The sequence below is a fragment of the Ylistrum balloti genome, unplaced genomic scaffold (genome assembly GCF_031769215.1).
Source record: "Ylistrum balloti isolate Yb309-2 unplaced genomic scaffold, AGI_CSIRO_Ybal_v1 Utg369644, whole genome shotgun sequence".
In the NCBI taxonomy this organism is placed as follows: Eukaryota; Metazoa; Mollusca; class Bivalvia; order Pectinida; family Pectinidae; genus Ylistrum; species Ylistrum balloti.
In genome coordinates, this window is record NW_026781903.1 from 1 (window position 1) to 23321 (window position 23321).

Sequence of the window (23321 nt, forward strand, 5' to 3'; positions counted from 1 at the left end):
CAAGAGGCTTGTGGGCGGTCTTCAGTTCTTTGGACAGTTTTAGAACCTGTCCATCTGTCCCAGCATTTTGGCAGACAGAACAGAACTGATATATGCATACTTACAAAGTATTTTTTATAGTTCCTAAGTTTGAAGGCTTAATTTTCAATGAAATGGAACTGATAACACTATTTCTCGTTGTAACATTTTATATAGAAGTCTTCAATACAACATGAAGGTATTCATATTTCATTTGGATGGATGTGCCAACATCATTATGTAAATCAGTAATGCAGATGCTAAGTTGGTTTTTACCTCTGTTTTCATACATATGGGAGCATACAATATTGGCATGTGAACAAGCAATGTCTTCTACTTTGTACTAGTTGGTGTAATTTGAGTAAACAGTCAAAGTCTAACCAATTTTTAATGTTTTTTTCTACCCGTCACCCCCCCCAATTTGGACACTCTACAAGAAAGGGGTTTAAGAAACCTATATTTATGGACCTAGAGAATAATCCATCAAGAGCTTCAAGAAGGAATGATAACAAAGAAATTGACAAAATTCAAGCTGGCCAACTGTTGGTCATTTTCTTACTGTAATCAGACCCTAGATAAAGGGATAATACATACTTAGCAACAAAGAGAAATTTACATCAATTTCTAAAAAAAGAAAATCCAAACAGTGCTTTTCAATAATATCAATAACATTATTTGATTGTCACAATTGAAGATTATGGCATGAAAGTTCTTTTTTTATTAAGAATACTGTGTAATAGAGTCAAACTGATTGTGACGTCATGTACCAAGGAGAACCTACACATCTAATCTAACCAGTAACTATTGTACATAGTAAATGTGAACACGTCATGTACCAAGGAGAACCTACACATCTGATCTAACCAGTAACTATTGTAAGTAGGAATGTGACGTCATGTACCAAGGGAGAACCTACACATCTGATGTACCAAGGAGAACCTACACACCAGTAACTATTGTAAGTAGGAATGTGATGTCATGTACCAAGGAGAACCTACACATCTGATCTAACCAGTAACTATTGTAAATAGGAAGGAATACCAAGGAGTGATATAACCAGTATCATGAACCTACAAATCTAATCTAACCAGTAACTATAAGTAGGGTAACTATTGTAAGTAGGAATGTGTACACATACACATCTGATCTAACCAGTAACTATTGTAAGTAGGAATGTGACGTCATGTACCAAGGAGAACCTACTATTGTAAGTAGGAAAATCTAATCTAACCAGTAACTATTGTAAGTAGGAATCTAACCAGTAACTATTGTACATAGGAATGTGACGTCATGTACCAAGGGAGACCTTCACATCTGATTTAACCAGTAACTATTGTACATAGGAATGTGACGTCATGTACCACAGACAACCTACACATCTGATCTAACCAGTAACTATTGTACATAGGAATGTGACGTCATGTACCAAGGAGAACCTACACATCTGATCTAACCAGTAACTATTGTAAGTAGGAATGTGACGTCATGTACCAAGGAGAACCTACAAATCTAATCTAACCAGTAACTATTGTACATAGAAATGTGACATCATGTACCAAGGAGAACCTACACATCTGATCTAACCAGTAACTATTGTAAGTAGGAATGTGACGTCATGTACCAAGGAGAACCTACAAATCTAATCTAACCAGTAACTATTGTAAGTAGGAATGTGACATCATGTACCAAGGAGAACCTACACATCTGATCTAACTAGTAGCTATTGTAAGTAGGAATGTGACGCCATGTACCAAGGAGAACCTACACATCTGATCTAACCAGTAACTATTGTACGTAGGAATGTGACATCATGTACCAAAGAAAACCATAAGCCCCATGGAACTCACTCCAACATAAATATACTACAACATGTTCTTAAACAAACCTAAATGCTTTTGTGGACTTTTTTCACTGGTCTTGTTTTCTTTGTGTGATGGTAGACCCGCAAATAAAACAACAATGCTTTCACACAGATTTTAAGATCAACAGTATTGAAGACAATTCTACAATGTACCAAGCTGAACCAGAAATCAGTGCGATACATCAACCCCCATATCCATACTGCTTCTATACATCAGGCCCAGTCACATTATACTGCAAGGAATTATTATTTCTAAGGTTCATTCTAATAAATTATACAGGAGACCTACAATTCTGATCTAACGATTGTACATAGGAATGTGACATCATGTACCACGGGTGTGATATCTGCTCCAACCTGTAACTACGCTGGAAAGGAATGTGACATAATGTATGATGGGGAGACGTTGGACACCAATAAATGTACAAAACCTTATAGAGGTAGTATCAGTCTCATCACTGGTCTTAAGTAAGTAGCATACCCACTATGACCTAGTAGAAGTATAGCAACACAATAAATTGAATACAATGTGTACGTACTATAGCCCTTCAGGTGGTCCTTCATCAATATCTGTACCCATTCCTTTACCGTGTAGTATTTTATCTCTCCTCCATCAAGATAACATGGTTTGGGTTCATCAGAAAACACACATCCATAAAATTTTGCCACAGAAACCTCAATAACTTTTTTAGATCTGTTTTCAGGATCTACATTATGAAATCGTACATCATAATATTGACATATTTCATCTGGATCTGCATTTTCTCCATTATGTCTAATCCATAGCATCTTTTCTGACATTGTCTTCTTAATTTCCTGACGAATAGCATCATCTTTATTGAATTGAACTCCACAAACAACAGGAGTTTTACTGCAAGTTGAACCTTTTTTCGTTTCAGAGTTTTGTTTCTCTTCGATTCCAAAATACATGCTCCCTCCATTTTTGTTTTGACAAAATGCTGTTGTGTACTCTCTGATGTTTTTACACATACTATTGATATCATTAAAAGACTTGAGCTGAATATTTGTAGATTCATGCAGATAGGAACATTTCTTTCCCAGTCTCAATTTTCCATGTTTTTCATCACAATGTACATGTGTGACACTAGGGTGATAGTTTGGTGGTGTTTTTGTTGATTGTAGCAAGCGTCTTTGTATTTCTTCAATTCCAACTTTTCTGTGGTTGTTCTCATTTACAGTGTAAACTTTTGATTCAAGTGGAAAAGTAAACTGTAGACCTTCTTTAATATAATAGAGCAGCCATTTCCCATCCCCTTTCCAAACTGACTGGTACCAGCTCTGGAATTCACCCACCTTTCCTCTGTATGTAGCCATTTGTTGCATTCCATCACTCACCATGGTAGTAAACTGGTCCTTGTACAAGGGGTCATTGGTTTTATCTACTCCATCATAGTTCTGATTTCTTATAATTAGAACTCCATCTCCAGAATTTCTTAATGCCATCACTTTCTCAAAAAACTCAGATTTGAAATTTTTCTTATTTAATCTTGGTTTTCCCTTCTCCTGGTCTATTTCTATATTCTGAATTGGAATTTCCATCCGCAAAACATTTTTACCTCCAAACATATCATCTGTAGGATCATCTGGACGACTATTACCTTGTTGTTCACTTGCGTCTGAAAGTTGCCTCTCCATTGTTAGTGCCTAACCCAAGGTTAATAACGAGATTTGACCATTAGTTACAGATTGAACAACTCATTATGACATGACCACTCTTCGAGGAACCGTGGCCTGGTCATTGTCTGTACTAACAAAATAGTTCCTCCAAACTCTTTTCACTTTCATGTACCATTTCATTTCTGTTTGGAGATGAATTTGAATCCCAGTGAAAATCATTCCTTAAGAGACCCTGCAAATAAAAAAAAATCAATTAATAATGTATTTCTTGATGAATATAGAAAACAGACTGAAGATAAGATATGTTTTCCATAGGGGTTTAGAACAGGTCTTCTTACATTTATCATAACAAGATGCTAACTGACTTCCTGAATTCTATAAAAACAGACCCAGTGGGCCTTTATCTATCAACTGGCTTTGGTTTTGCTGTAATTGCTTCATCAAAACTAAAGGAATTCTAGATATCCAAGCACACAACATAAAATAGACTCCCGTGGGTACCAACCCTCTGTCCCTACACAGACATCCAGACAATCCACGCTTCAAACCAAACTGATACAGAATCCTGCCATTTTTACAGATGATGGATTGGGGTCAAGACCCACAATTTACCATATCCAAAATTGATTCCCTTCACACAAGAATGCTTCAGACCAAATTTTATCCAATCTTTCTTACAGGAGGAGTGGGATTCTAAAGAATTTGCTCCATTTCCTCTATTGGGCCCTGCCCCTCCCACCTGAGGGACAGAGACCCATGGTTGATAGAAAATTGATTCCTTTTCACATAAAAAAAATACAATGGTAGACAAAATCCAATTATTTCTACAGGAGAAGTAGGATTTCAAAGAATTTGATCCTTTTTCTCATTGAGTCCCACCCTTCCAACCTAGGGAGCCAAGACTAACTTTCACACAAAATTTATTCCACTTCACCAATCAATGATTCAGACCAATTTTGGGAAATATTCAATCATTCCCACAAGAAGAGTAAGATTTCAAAGAATTTGCTCTCTTTCCCCTATTGGGTCCTCCCCATTCCATACCAGGGGGTTGAGACCCACCATTTATACAATATTGATTACCCTTCACCCATCAATGCTTCACACCAATTTTGGGCAAAATCCAATCATTCATACAGAAGTAGGATTCTAAAATTTCCCCTTTTTGGCCCCACCCTGAAGACCCCTTGTGACTATACAAAATTTGGACTTTCCTTAGGGATACTTCTGACTAAATCTGGTCAAAATCCTGTCAGTTGTTTATGACTAGTAGCAATTTGTATCAAAAAGTTGACAGAGAGACCATGTGGGCTGAAAAAAATTGTAAACAAATTATGCTTTATCATTTAATGTTTGTTCAGTACTTTTTTTTGAGATTTGAAATATCAAGTCTTAATGCCTGAATGTTGTAGTTGTGCTAGGTATATTCTACTCCTTCTGAGAATTTTTAAACATGATCAAATAACTTTTATTCAAAAGATTCAAGTTGACGAAAACTATGAGGAATTTTATGGTCACCATAATGATCTCAATGAGAAATTTTCTATTCCTTTGTGTGATATGAAGCTGGATGTGTTTGATGCTCGTTAGTTTGCCTGTTGGTTCTGTTGTTGTATACCTGGTTCTCATTTGAGACTTGTGACATTACTTGGATTGACCAAGATTTACATCGCAGGTGTTGTCGATAAAGCAGAAGATGCATACTTTACCAACCGAAAGCCTATTGAGGAAGCCAAGCAGAACATCTCCATTACATTATTCAATTTTAAAGAATGTAAAGATGGAGAGTTGGAGAGAGGTATTTTACAAGGAGAATCTCTTTCAGGGTAAACTTTAAATATGCCAGGCAATTGTGCCATGGAAAACGAAACTATTCGGTGTGGGGAACAGAAGGCAAAGTGATTCAGTTAGAAAATGTAACTCACGAAAAGGACCTTGGTGTCATAATAGATGAGGACTTGAAAACTCATATTCATTCAATGGTGAACAAAGCGAACAATATATTTGGACTTATTAGAAGATCTTTTGTTTATTTAGACGAATCAATGTTTAAACAACTGTTTAAAGCTTTAGTCAGACCCCATTTGGAATATGCTGGAAGTGTATGGAATCCATTCAAAATAGAAGATATCAATTTAATTGAAAATGTTCAGAGATGAGCAACAAAGCTTCTTCATGGTTTCAAGAACTTAACATATTCCCAACTTTTGGAGACACTCAATCTTCCAACACTTGTTCATAGAAGAAAGAAGATTTGATAAATGTTTTCAAAATAGTTAAAAGTATATATGACAGCAGGGTAACTGGGAACTTTTTTCAGATGGACACTCCTAGAAGAACCAGAGGCCATTCTTTGAAGATCTATAAAAATTGATGTCGACTTGAAAGCAGGAAGAATTTGTTCACATACAGGGTGGTAGATCCTTTGAACAATTTGCCGCAACATGTCATTAATGTCCAAACTGTTATAGAATTTGAAAAACTGCTTGATGAGCTCAGGAAAGATAATCGTTTCTATTATAATTAATGAATCACAAACTCAAGCCATTACACCGAACTGTTAGTACACTCTACTGTTATTTTCATGTTTATATTTGATATGGATTTAGACTAGAGGGTTTTTTTTAGAAAGCCTGCGTCTATAATTTATCCTAATAACTGATATCACAGAATTATGAAAAGTCAATAAATATATATAAAGACCTACCATTAAAGACTGTATCATTCCATGATGAACAGACAAAACATTCCTCTGCTTCGCACGGGAACGCCGCCCTAAAGGACAACGACAACGCGGAAGTTAAATCGAAAAGGGCCGTTTTCTATTTTTGGTTTGACCTAAAAACAGTTCTATATTTAATTTGTTTATGCGATAAATGAGGGCAGGCCTTCTCATCTTCTTTGCTTTCTGGATAATTTCGAATAAAACCTCTCGATGCCTTTATTAATATTTACAGGTCCGTTCCGATATAAGTCTGAAATGTTACTTTGAACGAAACATGATCGGCTGATCTTCATAAATGAACAACCCATGGAAATTTCCAGTAACTAATGACGTCATCTTAGTTTTGATTTGTGAGTGTGACCATGTATGGGCGTATTTAATCGAATATTTAGTCAGCTTTTAGAATTATTCTTCAGTTTCGTATTTTTTCGCGCCAAAATGTTTACAATATTTAATAATTATTTTTCACTTAATTTCATTTGCGGTTACCATTTTAATCATACAAATAACGTAAATTTCAAGTTTGCCCATCAGAACACTACAGAAAGCTGGTATAAACATATGTAGCGACGCGTGGGTCGCTTCGTGTCGTTTTTCCGGAATTTAGTACAACCCTGTCTGTGGAAGCGAGTTTTTAAACATGATCAAATAACTTTTATTCAAAAGATTCAAGTTGACGAAAACTATGAGGAATTTTATGGTCACCATAATGATCTCAATGAGAAATTTTCTATTCCTTTGTGTGATATGAAGCTGGATGTGTTTGATGCTCGTTAGTTTGCCTGTTGGTTCTGTTGTTGTATACCTTGTTCTCATTTGAGACTTGTGACATTACTTGGATTGACCAAGATTTACATCGCAGGTGTTGTCGATAAAGTAGAAGATGCATACTTTACCAACCGAAATGCTATTGAGGAAGCCAAGCAGAACATCTCCATTACATTATTCAATTTTAAAGAATGTAAAGATGGAGAGTTGGAGAGAGGTATTTTACAAGGAGAATCTCTTTCAGGGTAAACTTTAAATATGCCAGGCAATTGTGCCATGGAAAACGAAACTATTCGGTGTGGGGAACAGAAGGCAAAGTGATTCAGTTAGAAAATGTAACTCACGAAAAGGACCTTGGTGTCATAATAGATGAGGACTTGAAAACTCATATTCATTCAATGGTGAACAAAGCGAACAATATATTTGGACTTATTAGAAGATCTTTTGTTTATTTAGACGAATCAATGTTTAAACAACTGTTTAAAGCTTTAGTCAGACCCCATTTGGAATATGCTGGAAGTGTATGGAATCCATTCAAAATAGAAGATATCAATTTGATTGAAAATGTTCAGAGATGAGCAACAAAGCTTCTTCATGGTTTCAAGAACTTAACATATTCCCAACTTTTGGAGACACTCAATCTTCCAACACTTGTTCATAGAAGAAAGAAGATTTGATAAATGTTTTCAAAATAGTTAAAAGTATATATGACAGCAGGGTAACTGGGAACTTTTTTCAGATGGACACTCCTAGAAGAACCAGAGGCCATTCTTTGAAGATCTATAAAAATTGATGTCGACTTGAAAGCAGGAAGAATTTGTTCACATACAGGGTGGTAGATCCTTTGAACAATTTGCCGCAACATGTCATTAATGTCCAAACTGTTATAGAATTTGAAAAACTGCTTGATGAGCTCAGGAAAGATAATCGTTTCTATTATAATTAATGAATCACAAACTCAAGCCATTACACCGAACTGTTAGTACACTCTACTGTTATTTTCATGTTTATATTTGATATGGATTTAGACTAGAGGGTTTTTTTTAGAAAGCCTGCGTCTATAATTTATCCTAATAACTGATATCACAGAATTATGAAAAGTCAATAAATATATATAAAGACCTACCATTAAAGACTGTATCATTCCATGATGAACAGACAAAACATTCCTCTGCTTCGCACGGGAACGCCGCCCTAAAGGACAACGACAACGCGGAAGTTAAATCGAAAAGGGCCGTTTTCTATTTTTGGTTTGACCTAAAAACAGTTCTATATTTAATTTGTTTATGCGATAAATGAGGGCAGGCCTTCTCATCTTCTTTGCTTTCTGGATAATTTCGAATAAAACCTCTCGATGCCTTTATTAATATTTACAGGTCCGTTCCGATATAAGTCTGAAATGTTACTTTGAACGAAACATGATCGGCTGATCTTCATAAATGAACAACCCATGGAAATTTCCAGTAACTAATGACGTCATCTTAGTTTTGATTTGTGAGTGTGACCATGTATGGGCGTATTTAATCGAATATTTAGTCAGCTTTTAGAATTATTCTTTAGTTTCGTAACGGGGAAAATTACAACAGATAGCACCAAAACAGGAAGTGTATTTTTTTCGGCATGCGCACTTCTGTACTTTCGGTTTCTATTAATATATTTCATTCAACATAATACTTTGCTGGTATATAACATGTGTCACGGAACTCCAATACTTTGCATTCCGAAAGACTTTGTTGAATGATTTAATTAGGATGGAATTTCTTTTATCATTTTTATTAAGTCCTGATTTCCACCTGTAGTTTAAAAGGTATATTCAAACTCGAAATCCTTCGGCTGCAATAAGTACACTGTAAGTACGGTACAGTAGTCTACATTGTACGTGTGTATGTGACTCGAGCAATAATTTTGGTATCGTATCCCCATTTTAGACAATGACTAGTTCTCATGACAAAAAAATGAGAGAAAATATCAACTGTTCATAGCTGTTTATTAACAAATCCATATAACATGTTAATTCAAGCAATATGAAAGAAGCATAAACGTAAAATAATAACTGTTTTAACTCAATAATTAATTATGTTATATGTATGTGTTTACATCCATCAGAGAGATGCAGTAAGTAAAGAACACCCATATCAGAGGCATATATATAACACATGAGATATACATACATCTCTGCCCTTATTAAATTGCAACACAGACAATGTGAACAAGAACTACACTCTCACACATCATGTTCTGGTTCTATCTGTTGTAATTTCAATATTACAACAGATACCACCAGATCTACACTCCCTCACATCATTTTCTGGTTCTATCTGTTGTCATTTCAATATTACAACAGATACCACCAGTCTACACTCCCTCACATCATTTTCTGGTTCTATCTGTTGTCATTTCAATAATACAACAGATACCACCAGAGCTACACCCACTCACATCATTTTCTGGTTCTATCTGTTGTCATTTCAATATTACAACAGATACCACCAGTCTACACTCCCTCACATCTTTGTCTGGTTCTATCTGTTGTCATTTCAATATTACAACAGATACCACCAGATCTACACTCCCTCACATCATTTTCTGGTTCCATCTGTTGTCATTTCAATATTTCAACAGATACCACCAGTCTACACTCCCTAACATCTTTGTCTAGTTCTATCTGTTGTCATTTCAATATTACAACAGATACCACCAGATCTACACTCTCTCACATCATTTTCTGGTTCTATCTGTTGTCATTTCAATATTACAACAGATACCACCATCTGTTGTCTACACTCCCTCACATCAGATCTTTCACATCTGGTTCTATCTGTTGTCATTTCAATATTACAACAGATACCACCAGATCTACACCCTGTCACATCATTGTCTGGTTCTATCTGTTGTCATTTCAATATTACAACAGATACCACCAGATCTACACCCTGTCACATCATTTTCTGGTTCTATCTGTTGTCATTTCAATATTACAACAGATACCACCAGATCTACACTCTCTCACATCATTGTCTGGTTCTATCTGTTGTCATTTCAATATTACAACAGTTCTATCTGTTGTCATTTCAATATTACAACAGATACCACATCATTGTCTGGTTCTATCTGTTGTCATTTCAATATTACAACAGATACCACCAGATCTTCACTCTCACACATCATTGTCTGGTTCTATCTGTTGTCATTTCAATATTGCAACAGATACCACCAGATCTACACCCTCTCACATCATTGTCTGGTTCTATCTGTTGTCATTTCAATATTACAACAGATACAACCATATCTACACTCTCTCACATCATTGTCTGGTTCTATCTGTTGTCATTTCAATATTACACTCTCTCAACAGATATCTGTTGTCATTTCAATATTACAACAGATACCACCACTCTCACATCTGTCACATCATATTACAACAGATCTGATCTACACCCTGTCACATCATTGTCTATCTGTTGTCATTTCAATATTACAACAGATACCACCAGATCTACACCCTGTCACATCATTTTCTGGTTCTATCTGTTGTCATTTCAATATTACAACAGATACCACCAGATCTACACTCTCACACATCATTGTCTGGTTTTTATTTGTTTTCATTTCAATATCACAACAGATAGAACCAGATCAAGACTCTCTCACTGCCTTCACTGGCATTTGATTCCTAATTTGCAGCCCACCATCATAAGAAAGTAGGATGTTCAAGTTTGCCTTTGGTTCTGGTCCATGGTCAGTCCATTTTGTTACCACTTTTTTTTCCATTTTTTTTGTAGGTTCCCCTCTCCCGTTGTGCATTGTACTGTCTTTCGTTATCACTATTTTTCAGATATTACTGAATGAATCTTTTTTCACATTTGATATGTAGGCCCATCTCGGTTCCTAGTTGTCCAATTGTCTTTTTTTGGGCTGATTCAAGAAGCAACATGGCCGCTGGCCGCCATCTTGGATTTTGACTGGCAAGTTGGTTATCACTATTCTCCAGAAGTACAGTATGAATGTTTTTCAAAATTCACAAGTAGGTTTCCCTTCCTTCCTAGTTGTGAATTGTACTACAATACTTCGTATGCTTGTAATAACCTTGAATGTCACAATCATTTGAAATACTTCACTGCACATGAATAGTTCTCAAAAATATTATGATACAAAAATAATGCTACTATTGGTTATTCAGATGACGATGACACTTGGTAAAAACGCTCACTGATACTGAGCAACACATATGGGGCAAATGTAGTCACTCCTCGGAGCATCTTTAAGTCCTACACAAGGCAGATGTGACCATCTCCCACAAACGTTGCATGCAACCCATGTTGCTCTTTTTGGGGAGGTACAGCCCACCATGTCACATTTGCTCCTTTGAGAAGGAGGCTCTTCAGATGCTGCAAGTAGTTTGCACCACACAAACTCCCTCATGTTCAGAGAAAGGGAATGTGAGACATCCTTAAGGTCCATATTCTTGGACAGCGCAAGAGCATTCTGTAAAACAAGAAAACTAAACATTACATAAACTATTTAGATTCATGTCTGTGTTTAATGTTACATATGTTAAAACTTAAGTTCACTGTAAAAGCACTAAATGACATCATTGAACAGTATTAGATTTTTAAATTACAACTTCCATGATGGTCAGTTCAATAGTTCTATTATAGTTCAATCCAACCATAAATTTGTAACAAGAGACCCAGAGGACCAGTATCGCTAGGCATAATAACAAGTTGGCAAACAAGGGATCTAAGTGCTTTTCTTTTCCTTAAACAATGCTTCAAGATGTTCTGGTCACTAGAATAGGTCGTGTAAACAAATTTGACACATCAACCTTTAATATGGGTGATAGTTTTTTTATCAACTTTGCTGGGCTTCCTCTATGGAACCTTCCATGTAAATATAACTTTAAATGTTTAAGTTAATCATCAGAAGTTATTTCAATGATTTAACATATTTCATTCTAATACGGGTCAAGGTCATTTTTCTTACAAACTTCATCCAAGGAACCTTTCAGCCAAATAGCATGTTCCTGGGCCTTTTGGTTGTTGCAATAATAAGTTGTTTAAATAGAAAACTAGAAAATGTCTGTAAGACATAGATGCCCCCGCCCCCATGTAAATCAATTTTAAATTGTACATAAGATAGGGTTTCTTTGGGATCTATTAATACCAACAGTGACCTCGACCTTGGAAACATTGAAATCCTCACTGCCTGAGGTCTCTCAATTAATTTTATATTTGTATGAAGTTTGATAATTAAACTAGCTTCTTTGTGTCCAAAAAACCCTATATACCAAATTTTGTATAACTCTGATGATGTTCATGATGTTTCGAGTTATCTCTCCCTGGTGGGGAATTAGTTTTCTATTTACAAAACAGACATCACTATGCAGTTTGTAATGGCACCAAACCCCTTTATACCAATTTTCCGCAAAATAGGACATTAATTCAATTTTTGGTGTAAGAGTTATCTCCCCATAGTAGAGGGTTATCTTCCCAAGGTGGACATTTTGTCTTTTTGAAAAACAGAGGTAACCATTGTCTTCCTTATGCCTTAAAACCCACAAGTACCAAATTATGTAGAAATCAGATGATGTTCATCTTTTTTCAGTTATCTCCCCCTGGTGGCCATTTGTAGAATGCCGAGAAACTCAACACTGCATGAGGTCTTTCCATACTTGATGTTTGTATGAAGTTTCATGAAAATTGGTATATACTGTTATATACTGATTTGGGAAGCGACGGGACGGGACGGACCGACATGGGCAATGCTATATGCCCCTGGCAATAAATGGCAGGGGCATTAAAATAGTATAACGGCCAGACGGACGGTATGGTGCTTGCAATGGCCTAAGCTCACTTGGCCTTTTGGGCTGGATGAGTTAAAAACATAATTTAAAAAATAATCCAGGTTTATGACTAGAGTTTAATGCAATTACCGTATCTCATAATTATTTTCTAACAATTATGTCAATATCATAAGGAGTTGCGGTTTTCAGCTCACCTGCACGAAGGGCAAGTGAGCTTATGCCGTGGTGCAGCGTCCGTCGTCCGGCCGTCCGTCTGGCGTCAACTTTTCTATTCAACCAACTTCTTCTCTATAACTAGAAGGCCCAGGCTTCTGATATTTCGCTTGTAGCAAGCTGGGATGAAGCCCTACCAAGTTTGTTCAAATGAATGACGTTATCATCCCAGCATGCATCATGCCAGATTTCATCATTTTTCATCCTGGTGAATTTGAAGTAGTTCAAGGTCATTCATATGAAAAAATTTAACTTCGTTTAATATATAGCCCTTCGTCCAGAAATACAGGCCTAATATTAATACTCTAACCTTTCAGTTCTTGAGAAGAAGTTGTTTGAAGGGGAAAAGATTCTGTTTGGTGCATAAAGAATGGCACACAATGACAGCTGATGCATATCATCTTAAACTTTATGGTTAGATGACCTAAAAAGAAATTTATTTAGACTACTAGTCTCAGTTATGGTAACAAATCATCAGTGCATATCTTCTTGCAAATGAAAGTACAGGTATTGCCTGAAATCAGTGTTCATTATACTAACGTTTGGTAGTACGTCTTCTCTTGGCCCTAGTTGGTAACTGTTTCAAAGACTCTTTGTTGTTGGGAAATTTTCTCTTTTTAGTAAAGATCTTGGCTGGTGCAGGCTGCTCCAAAAGCAAAGTTCCACTAGCTGGACATTTCTGTCTCAGTTGATCAGCTATTGCTGACAGCTGCTCCCTCACTTCCTCCATCACCTCCATAGAATCTGCGATGTAGGAAAGGTTACGGATATACTGCAGCAGCTCCCTGACCCGCTTGGCAGACTCCCCTAGTGAAGGCCCATGAGGATGCTTCTGGTCTTTGACTTCTATGTCCTCTCTAGCCTGGCATGGAGCTGGTGTGGTATTTCCTTGGGATTCCTGAGGGGTATCTTGGAACTCTGTCAGGTTTACACAATCCTCATCAATGATGAAATGAGGGTTGTTTATGTAGAATTCTGGCAAGGAGTTCCAAGTAATATCACCTGCAAAATGGCACATCAAAGCACAGAAATGTTTGCAAGGAAGATGTGTTTTCATAAATTCCCTGCACTCACAAGATGGCATAATGGATTCTCCACCCAAACTGACTCTGTAGACACGTGACTGATGGCTAGCTGACTGCACTAGAAACTCTGTATCTGTCACCGAGGTGATCATGCTGGCAGTGATGTCTGCACACTTTTGTGTGGCATCCCTGATGTGCTGTACAAAGTACCTGGGTCGGTGGTGGAGCTCTTTTGGAATGGAGACAGATGGCTCCCTCCAACCAGCTGACATGGTAACATTGCTCTGAAGATATCTGGAAAAGGTAAAATATTTACAGGTAAATTAATTGAAACCGTAGCAATGGTAGGAGCTAAGATTGCGGAATGTAAAATGCATGCTGGTATTGATGATATTGAGAGAAAAGTTTATCCTAATTATATCCTCATTTTATCCTAATTCTTTTATGTGTAATATACACTGCAAAATGTTCAATATTATATCATAAAATAAACAGGAGTGACATGTCTATGAAATTCTATACCATATGTCATTAATCTCACTTGTCTTTGGTGTGGAGCATCATTAGGTTAACAGACTTACCATGTCAGCGCATCGTATTTACATACTTGTCTGAGTAATTCAACAAAACGTCATTACCCGCCGGTAATTTGGCTTAAGAAATAGTAAGCAGAATATGCTTGTACTTCAATGAATCATTTCATTAATTGCTTTTGTTACCTTATTTTATTAAGCAATAGGTATTATTGGTTAATCTCTAGTTAAAAAATCCTACAAGTTTACAAACAGAATGATTGGCAGTAACAGTTAAATAACAAGGCAAGCACACTGTAACAAACAATCTTCAATTCATGTAACAGCAGTAATAACATCAAATAGGACATTTCTGATTATTAGTGCATAACACATGATTTTGGTCATATTTGACATTGGATGGTGGATTAATACATATACAACACCAAACACAAATAACAAGTAAATTCTCAATCTGCAGGTTTCCTTTAGGGGGTTCATTTTAAGAGTTATATTCAACACTGATTTTTTTATATTCACTTGCTTTCCTTCCTTTGGATTATTATAACAAAAACCCATAACCATTTCAGCTTAAAAAGAATTACTAGTCTGAGAGAAACTGTACTTAAAGTGTTGAATGGAAGTAAAAAGAGTGATATTATACAGATGTTTGGTGAGTTGATGGGGTAGATAAATGGTGATCAGAAATACTGTTAAAATGAATTATTCAGTAGAGTGCCGCATATTCAAACTATACGAGATGCATGTCAGTGGATTTTGGTTTGGTTCTTTGGCAATACACATACACTCACAACCATGCCGTATGTTTAAGGGATGAATGAGGTTCACAGCTTTGACACCTAAGAAATTGGGATATGCAGCACTCTATTGCAGAACTGAAATATAAAGTGATGAGTGAGGAAATGGGAAAATGTGAATAGAGATGAATCACACCAGACACCAAGCAAAGCTGACACCAAGGCACACAGTTTTTACAAAATACTAGTATTACTTACCAAAACATTGAAAAATACTGAAATTTCAAACATTTATATCGGTATGTGAAGAAAGCATTAAATATTCCTTATTATATTATACTAATTCAAAAACTAATCAAGCAGATAGCAAAGTGACTTCATTCAAAAGAGCTACACAAATCAAACAGTACTTGTTTTTTTTTTAATCTGCTTATCATGTTTTCATTTATTTTTTTTCTCGCTACAAGAATCCCTGAAAAGCTTTGAATTAAATGTAAAATATATGCCATGTTTTATTTATGAAGAGACATACATGCAGTGCTGCCAACCTAGAGTCATGTAGTATCTAATTATTGCCCTTCAGGGGTGACAAGGTATTTTAAAGGGTTTACTGCATAGTTATCACATTTGTATGCATTTGTATAATGTTCCATGTTATGTTTGAACACTGTTATTACAAAAGCTTAAGTCCAAAAAATTATCTTAATTCTTTCAAATTCTTTCTGAAAGTCTGAAAATATGGGTAATTATTTTTTTAACAAGTTACACAGGTCAACACTATGGCCAGTATCTGGTTGACAACACATATCAAAACCACATCGTGACTTACTTTCGATATGAATCCACGAAAAAATCGTCTACAAGGAGGGTCATCAGACTGGACACAGTCTTCATGGGTAGTGATGCAAGGTATTCATACTTAAACACCTTGTTCTGTGCTTCAACACCATTGTTGGTGTTTACAACCAGAGTGAGACCATCTCCTCTATAGGCCCACACCCACATCTTTAAAACAGAGGAAATTAGAATAAACTAAAAATATTTCAAAACTGGCATGTATCTACTCATGTTGAGGATTATTAATCAAAGATCAGCTAAAAATCATGTGATCTGTGGAATTTGTCATGATAATCAAGAAATGTCTCAAGCAGAAGGCTTCTACTTGGATGTATGAAAGTATGGAAAGACAGGTAAATCAAAAACAGCATCTGGAGTTACTGTTATCGCTATAATTCACAGTCTTAGGCTTCTTATGATATACAGTAATCATAATAGTCAAACTCTTTTCGGAGCAGATCAAGTTACAAACTCCTTAACTTGTCCTTCCGTACCAAATACTCGTGGCAACTTCATTTCGCGTTTTCAAAGTCTAATTGGGCCAATTTAATTTTGTGACCGTCCAAGTTAAAATCACTCAAGCGTATTGGCTTCGGTAAATACCTGTCATATTGAAACTATTTCACAGCAATTAATTTTTGCAAATTTTCATTCAACGGGAAATTAGCGAAAATAAATCGCACACGAAAATGTTTGTTTACAGTATATCATTGGTCTACACTGCCTAGCTACAGAGGTAATGAATAGTATAAGTATCCCTTATTTACTACAATGTATACAAAATTATATTGCTGTGCTTCGATCTTTTATTAATTAATATTACCTTGTGTTTATCATTGGCTAGCCATTGCCCATTGATATATTGACGAAGCTTTGGCTGACTCTTCCATATTTCACTGTCATGAAGGTTCTTCAAATTCTTGTTGAAATCAGCTTCAGTAAATGACTCTGCCACTGACTAAAACATAAAATTTTCTCTCAAATCAACATTTGTTAATAAACCCTAAGCTCTGTCCTAAATTAGATATGTGTACATGATATTTACATGTTGAATTAATTGCTGATCTATTCAGGCATAAACTTACATTTAATAACTCTGAAGTTTGATCTTGACTTGTCACATCATGCTTTGAGGCAACCAACCATCTGTGCCAGGCTTGTTTTCTATGAAAGTCGCATATGAAGATGTTTGAACCTGTTAACATATTAAAGATAATAATGTTACATTTCAGCTTTAAATTTATTTCTGTTATTTAAGACTACATGCAACAGGATCTTCCTGCAGCTTCTTTATTATTCCAGTTGCCACTTACAATGTCTATGAAAGCAATCTAAGTCTTACAGGACATGTTTTTTTGTTAAGAAAAAAACAACTCTTTTTTATTATATTCCTGCCTGACATACAGGCACAATATGGAAAAAGTTAGGTCACATGAATGTTCACACCTAAGATAAACATAAAACTGACCTGGGAAAACATTCTGAATGGCATTTGCTTCTACCTCAGAGGAATCTATCATGAAACCTTTACAGGTCCAGTTTGGATTGTTATCCTTGATGACTTGTAAAGCTTCTGCTACTGAGATGGAGTCTTCTCTTTCTGTGATGAAAGCACCAACAACACAGAAGCCATCATTTGTCTGAACACACAGAAAAAACAATGGCAATGCATACTTTGTGGTTCTGTATGTGGCATCCAGATACACAAGCTCCTTTCCATACCGTGAAAGCAATCTTCTCTGCCAGGAAGACTGGTAAATGACTAGGAAAGACTGATCTTCATTTACAACAAAGCAGCCACCATCCTCTTCAAAGTCATCTTCAATGACAGGACGCTTCACAAATGATGACTTTCGGAAAGTCCACATGTCATCTGGACGCTCCTCTTGCCACACACGTATTTTCTCTTCCAGGTCTTCCTGGTCAATCAGGCTGTGCAATGTTTTGCGCCTCTGCCGATATATAATTTTTCTGAGGTCATCTTTGCTTGGATAAAATCGCCGATTTGTGACTCTGGGCAACTCTCGGTCTTTGAAGAGATCTTTTATGTAGATCTTAAGGTGTCGATGCATTTCTTTTGGATTATAGACCCCTTCATCTACAAGCTTACAAATTTTCTTCAGAACTCTTTCATCAATTGGGGATTTTAAATCAGCAGCCTACAAGAGGACAAAGTACATCACATGACATAACAATAACTATACTAGCAAACTACCAAAGTCAGGAAGGGCCCCGCTGGCTGCTTTTGTCTCACATAATCAAAAATCGTTATAAAATGTACTAACGGAAAGGTTTTGTCACAAGGAACAGTGATATCAAGTATGAAAGCCAGATAGAACCAGCGAATGATGTGAGAGAGTGTATATCTGGTAGTACCTGTTGTAATATTGAAATGACAACAGATAGAACCGGACAATGATGTAAGATAGTGTAGATCTGGTGGTATCTGTTGTAATATTGAAATGACAACAGATAGAACCAGACAATGATGTGAGAGTGTAGATCTGGTGGTATCTAGATCTGGTGTTGTATGACTTGTAATATTGAAATGACAACAGATAGAACCAGACAGATCTGGTGGTATCTGTTGTAATATTGAAATGACAACAGATAGAACCAGACAATGATGTGACAGGGTGTAGATCTGGTGGTATCTGTTGTAATATTGAAATGACAACAGATAGAACCAGACAATGATGTGAGAGAGTGTAGATCTGGTGGTATCTGTTGTAATATTGAAATGACAACAGATAGAACAGACAATGATGTGAGAGAGTGAGATCTGGTGGTATCTGTTGTAATATTGAAATGACAACAGATAGAACCAGAGATGTGTGAGAGTGAAGATCTGGTGGTATCTGTTGTAATATTGTGTGAGAGTGAAGATCTGGTGGTATCTGTTGTAATATTGAAATGACAACAGATAGAACCAGACAATGATGTGTGAGAGTGAAGATCTGGTGGTATCTGTTGTAATATTGAAATGACAACAGATAGAACCAGACAATGATGTGTGAGAGTGAAGATATGGTGGTATCTGTTGTAATATTGAAATGACAAAATGACAACAGATAGACAACAGATAGAACCAGACAATGATGTGAGAGAGTGAAGATCTGGTGGTATCTGTTGTAATATGGTGGTATCTGTTGTAATATTGAAATGACAACAGATAGAACCAGATAAAGGTGTGAGAGAGTGTAGATATGGTGGTATCTGTTGTAATATTGAAATGACAACAGATAGAACCAGAAAATGATGTGTGAGAGTGTAGATATGGTGGTATCTGTTGTAATATTGAAATGACAACAGATAGAACCAGACAAAGGTGTGAGAGAGTGTAGATATGGTGGTATCTGTTGTAATATTGAAATGACAACAGATAGAACCAGACAATGATGTGAGAGAGTGAAGATCTGGTGGTATCTGTTGTAATATTGAAATGACAACAGATAGAACCAGACAATGATGTGAGAGAGTGTAGATCTGGTGGTATCTGTTGTAATATTAAAATGACAACAGATAGAACCAGAGACAATGATGTGAGAGAGATGAACCAGACAATGATGTGTGAGAGATCTGGTGGTATCTGTTGTAATATTAAAATGACAACAACAGATATCTGTTGTAATATTGAAATGACAACAGATAGAACCAGACAATGATGTGAGAGAGTGTGTGAGATTAAAATGACAACAGATCAATGATGTGAGAGGTATCTGTTGTATCTGTTGTAATATTGAAATGACAACAGATAGAACCAGACAATGCTGTGAGAGAGTGTAGATCTGGTGGTATCTGTTGTAATATTAAAATGACAACAGATAGAACCAGACAATGATGTGAGAGATTGTAGATCTGGTGGTATCTGTTGTAATATTAAAATGACAACAGATAGAACCAGACAATGATGTGAGAGAGTGAAGATCTGGTTGTATCTGTTGTAATATTAAAATGACAACAGATAGAACCAGACAATGATGTGAGAGAGTGAAGATCTGGTTGTATCTGTTGTAATATTGAAATGACAACAGATAGAACCAGACAATGATGTGAGAGGATGTAGATCTGGTGGTATCTGTTGTAATATTGAAATGACAACAGATAGAACCAGACGATGATGTGTGAGAGTGAAGATCTGGTGGTATCTGTTGTAATATTGAAATGACAACAGATAGAACCAGACAATGATGTGAGAGAGTGTAGATATGGTTGTATCTGTTGTAATATTAAAATGACAACAGATAGAACCAGACAATGATGTGAGAGAGTGTAGATCTGGTGGTATCTGTTGTAATATTGAAATGACAACAGATAGAACCAGACAATTATGTGAGAGAATGTAGATCTGGTTGTATCTGTTGTAATATTGAAATGACAACAGATAGAACCAGACAATGATGGGAGAGAGTACAGTAGATCTGTTTTAATATTTAGATGATAACTTATAGAATATTTTTTGTTTAATCATTGATATATTGCATTTTATATAGAAATGTACATATGATTGAATTATCCAAAGAGAATATTCTATTTCTTTTGTAATTGCATTTTCAAAAATGATTAATATAAATTACAAGTATGATTGTTAGCTTTTTACAAGAATATATAACACATATATATGGCCTATACTTGATACTTACCATTCCCAGGATGTGATTTTTGTGTTCCTTTGGGAGATCTATATATATGACTTTGCGTTGTTCAACCTGCTCATAGCAGGATGAATGAAGGTCATTTCTCAGTTTTGTTGACATACCTTCACGCCAGTACCTTGTATCCTGTGGAACCTAGCAAAATTGAATGGATCAAAATGTATACTCAACATCAAAAAGTAGATATTATTCAATGACATTATCTATTTTTGACAAAATGACTGGGGATCATGTCAGTGCTACAAATATGTATTGGTATTACTAGATATTAGTATGTAAGATGTATTAGGTTAGACAGAAATATTGGAATTTAGGAAAAATGTTGGCAATGTAAAAAAAATCACAAATGAATTGCATTGATACCCGGTAATTGAAATATGTATCCTTACCACATTTTTTTTTTAATTAAAGTTTTGATGGTGATTAATTTTTGATTTTCTTCACTTTTACTGACAACTACCAGAACTGTTAAAGACAATTTGATACCTTGTACTGGTCGAAATGAATGACTTCCCTCATTACTATAGCCGCAGGACATCCTTTTTTTTTTGTACCTGTCAGCCTCTTCCTGCTTGACAGCAAGCTATAGCCATGTTCTCCCACCTGGCTTTGATTGGTGTCCTAAAAAAGTATGTCATCAATGAGGTTATACTCTGACCCTTAAATAAGTCTAACCTCCACATGATTGTTCTTACATTACTTTATTTAATTGTTTGTTAAAAAATGTATAATATAAACTAATCCAACATAATGAAATTGATATTGATTTGCTTGTAATAGAAAATGTCTTACTTTTGTTTTTTTGGTCCTGTGCTGAGGGCCTTGATGACATTCCATCAGTTTTAGGCCCACTATCATAAAAGGTGCACCATTTGATGGAATGTCACACTGGTGGGCAACCTTTCCTTCATCTTTGAATCGAACAAAATGGTCTTCAACTCCATTAAGTTCTGCAGACAGTAAATATACATTACAAAATACATATATATACACCAAACTGTTACTTCACTATTGTTTAACTGCATGATTTAACTTCCTTAAGCAGAAGTTCTCTGATGAGTTGGTACAAATACATATTAGTAGATAAATATTGTACTTACTAAATGTGTATGTGAAACTTCCCCTTGATCAAGACAACAAATTTTATATATGTATTAAAAGATATCTTTAAACGCTACCTCACATTAAAATTCTCATGGTGACTACAAACCTTAAATACACTTCATAACAGAAACTTCATGTATACAAACCCTGATCCTGTCAGAAAATTTGTTTGTTGATCGAATCACATAACAGTGCACATGTAGACTAAGGACTGCGGTACCTAAAAGTACTGGGAATATTCCTGATGTTACATGTTTGTCTTGAAATGGTGTACACTTCTGTCCTCAGAATATCAGAAATTTATCACAGTCCTCAATATTCCTATCATTTCTACTTGAATGACTTACCAAGACTAAAATGTCCAAAATTCTTCGTACATCTTGTCACAGAGTACGTAGTGGATGTCTGGTAGCAGAATTCACGAATAATGTCATTGCAGTCCTCAGGATCAGAAACCTGGCCATGGTAGGGGTCAGTAACATGATCAGCATCAAAATACTGTACCCACGGCAATTGTTCCGACATTCTATTATGTTTTGAGAAAATTAACCCGCAGATATCCCAGAATAAATATAAAAGCTACTTGAAGCAGTAGAAACACAATATTTCTTAACTGTTTTTAGTTCATAAGTTATATATATTGAGGTATCTAGAACACACAATACAGTTATGATGCAATCAATACAAGATTCTTGTAATATTAGGACTAAAAGGATAATGGTCATTTACCAATAATATTCCATCACTATTAAGGATAGAAGGATATTAAATGACCACTAATCGGTAAAATTTATATAAAATTAGAGAAAAATAGATAATGATCACATGTCAGTCACATTCCTGTAGTATAATGGTTCGCCTCACGGGCCTCGCCTCACTTCTACTTATTGCAATACTCATTCACCTCAATTAAGTCCTCTCTAAATGTAACTTAAAGTCAGCCAATATATTATGCTGTACACAAAGAAAGAAATTATCCGTGTCGATGTTTAGTTAAAAAAAACGAAGCTCTTGTAGAGTTAAATACCACGCCGGCTAGCTATACATGTATGTAGATACGATAACATACATATATTTATAAACCGAAAGTAAATCACTGCGCATGTAAGTTGATCAAACCGAAAGTACAACACTACGCATGTGCATTGATTACACTTCCTGTTCTGGTGCTATCTGTTGTAATTTTCCCCGTGAACTGCACACTGTTAATAATATTTTGCTGCTAATAAAAAAAAGAGTGTGTGTGTGGGGGGGGGGGGGGGGGGGGGGGGGGGGGTGGGGGGGTATATTAATCCAAAATATTTGGTATTAGACTCTACTTTTCAAACATGAATTGAGACTCTCTTGTAAAAAAAAAACACCAAAAGTTGTATTATACTTAATAATACTTAATATTACAAGTCA

General features: G+C 35.8%; 2 protein-coding genes across 2 annotated transcripts; both read right to left on the reverse strand.

Moving 5' to 3' along the window:
- Positions 1 to 2418: 2418 nt before the first annotated feature.
- Positions 2419 to 3535, reverse strand: LOC132554959 (schlafen family member 2-like; the record flags this gene model as incomplete). The annotated part of the gene is made up of 1 exon (XM_060219290.1): positions 2419 to 3535. A coding segment is annotated over exon 1 (1117 nt), but the record flags the coding sequence as incomplete, so codon positions are not given.
- A 14438-nt stretch (positions 3536 to 17973) lies between these two features.
- Positions 17974 to 21352, reverse strand: LOC132554970 (uncharacterized). Its single transcript, XM_060219301.1, has 4 exons — positions 21300 to 21352; positions 20802 to 20948; positions 18025 to 18317; positions 17974 to 17977 (listed from the first exon to the last, which is right to left on the reverse strand). Exons 1-4 carry the CDS (start codon positions 21330 to 21332, stop codon positions 17974 to 17976), a joined length of 477 nt encoding a protein of 158 aa, XP_060075284.1. The 5' UTR covers positions 21333 to 21352.
- Between the last annotated feature and the right edge of the window lie 1969 nt (positions 21353 to 23321).

Excerpts from the sequence above, each read along its gene's own strand:
- LOC132554970 (XM_060219301.1), bottom strand. The coding sequence starts at position 21,332 with ATGAGGGAAGTCATTCATTTCGACCAGTACAAG. Across the intron at positions 20,949-21,299 it reads TTCATTTCGACCAGTACAAG|GTTCCACAGGATACAAGGTA; the intron begins GTATCAAATTGT and ends CAATTTTGCTAG. Across the intron at positions 18,318-20,801 it reads AAAATCACATCCTGGGAATG|GCTGCTGATTTAAAATCCCC; the intron begins GTAAGTATCAAG and ends GTCCTCTTGTAG.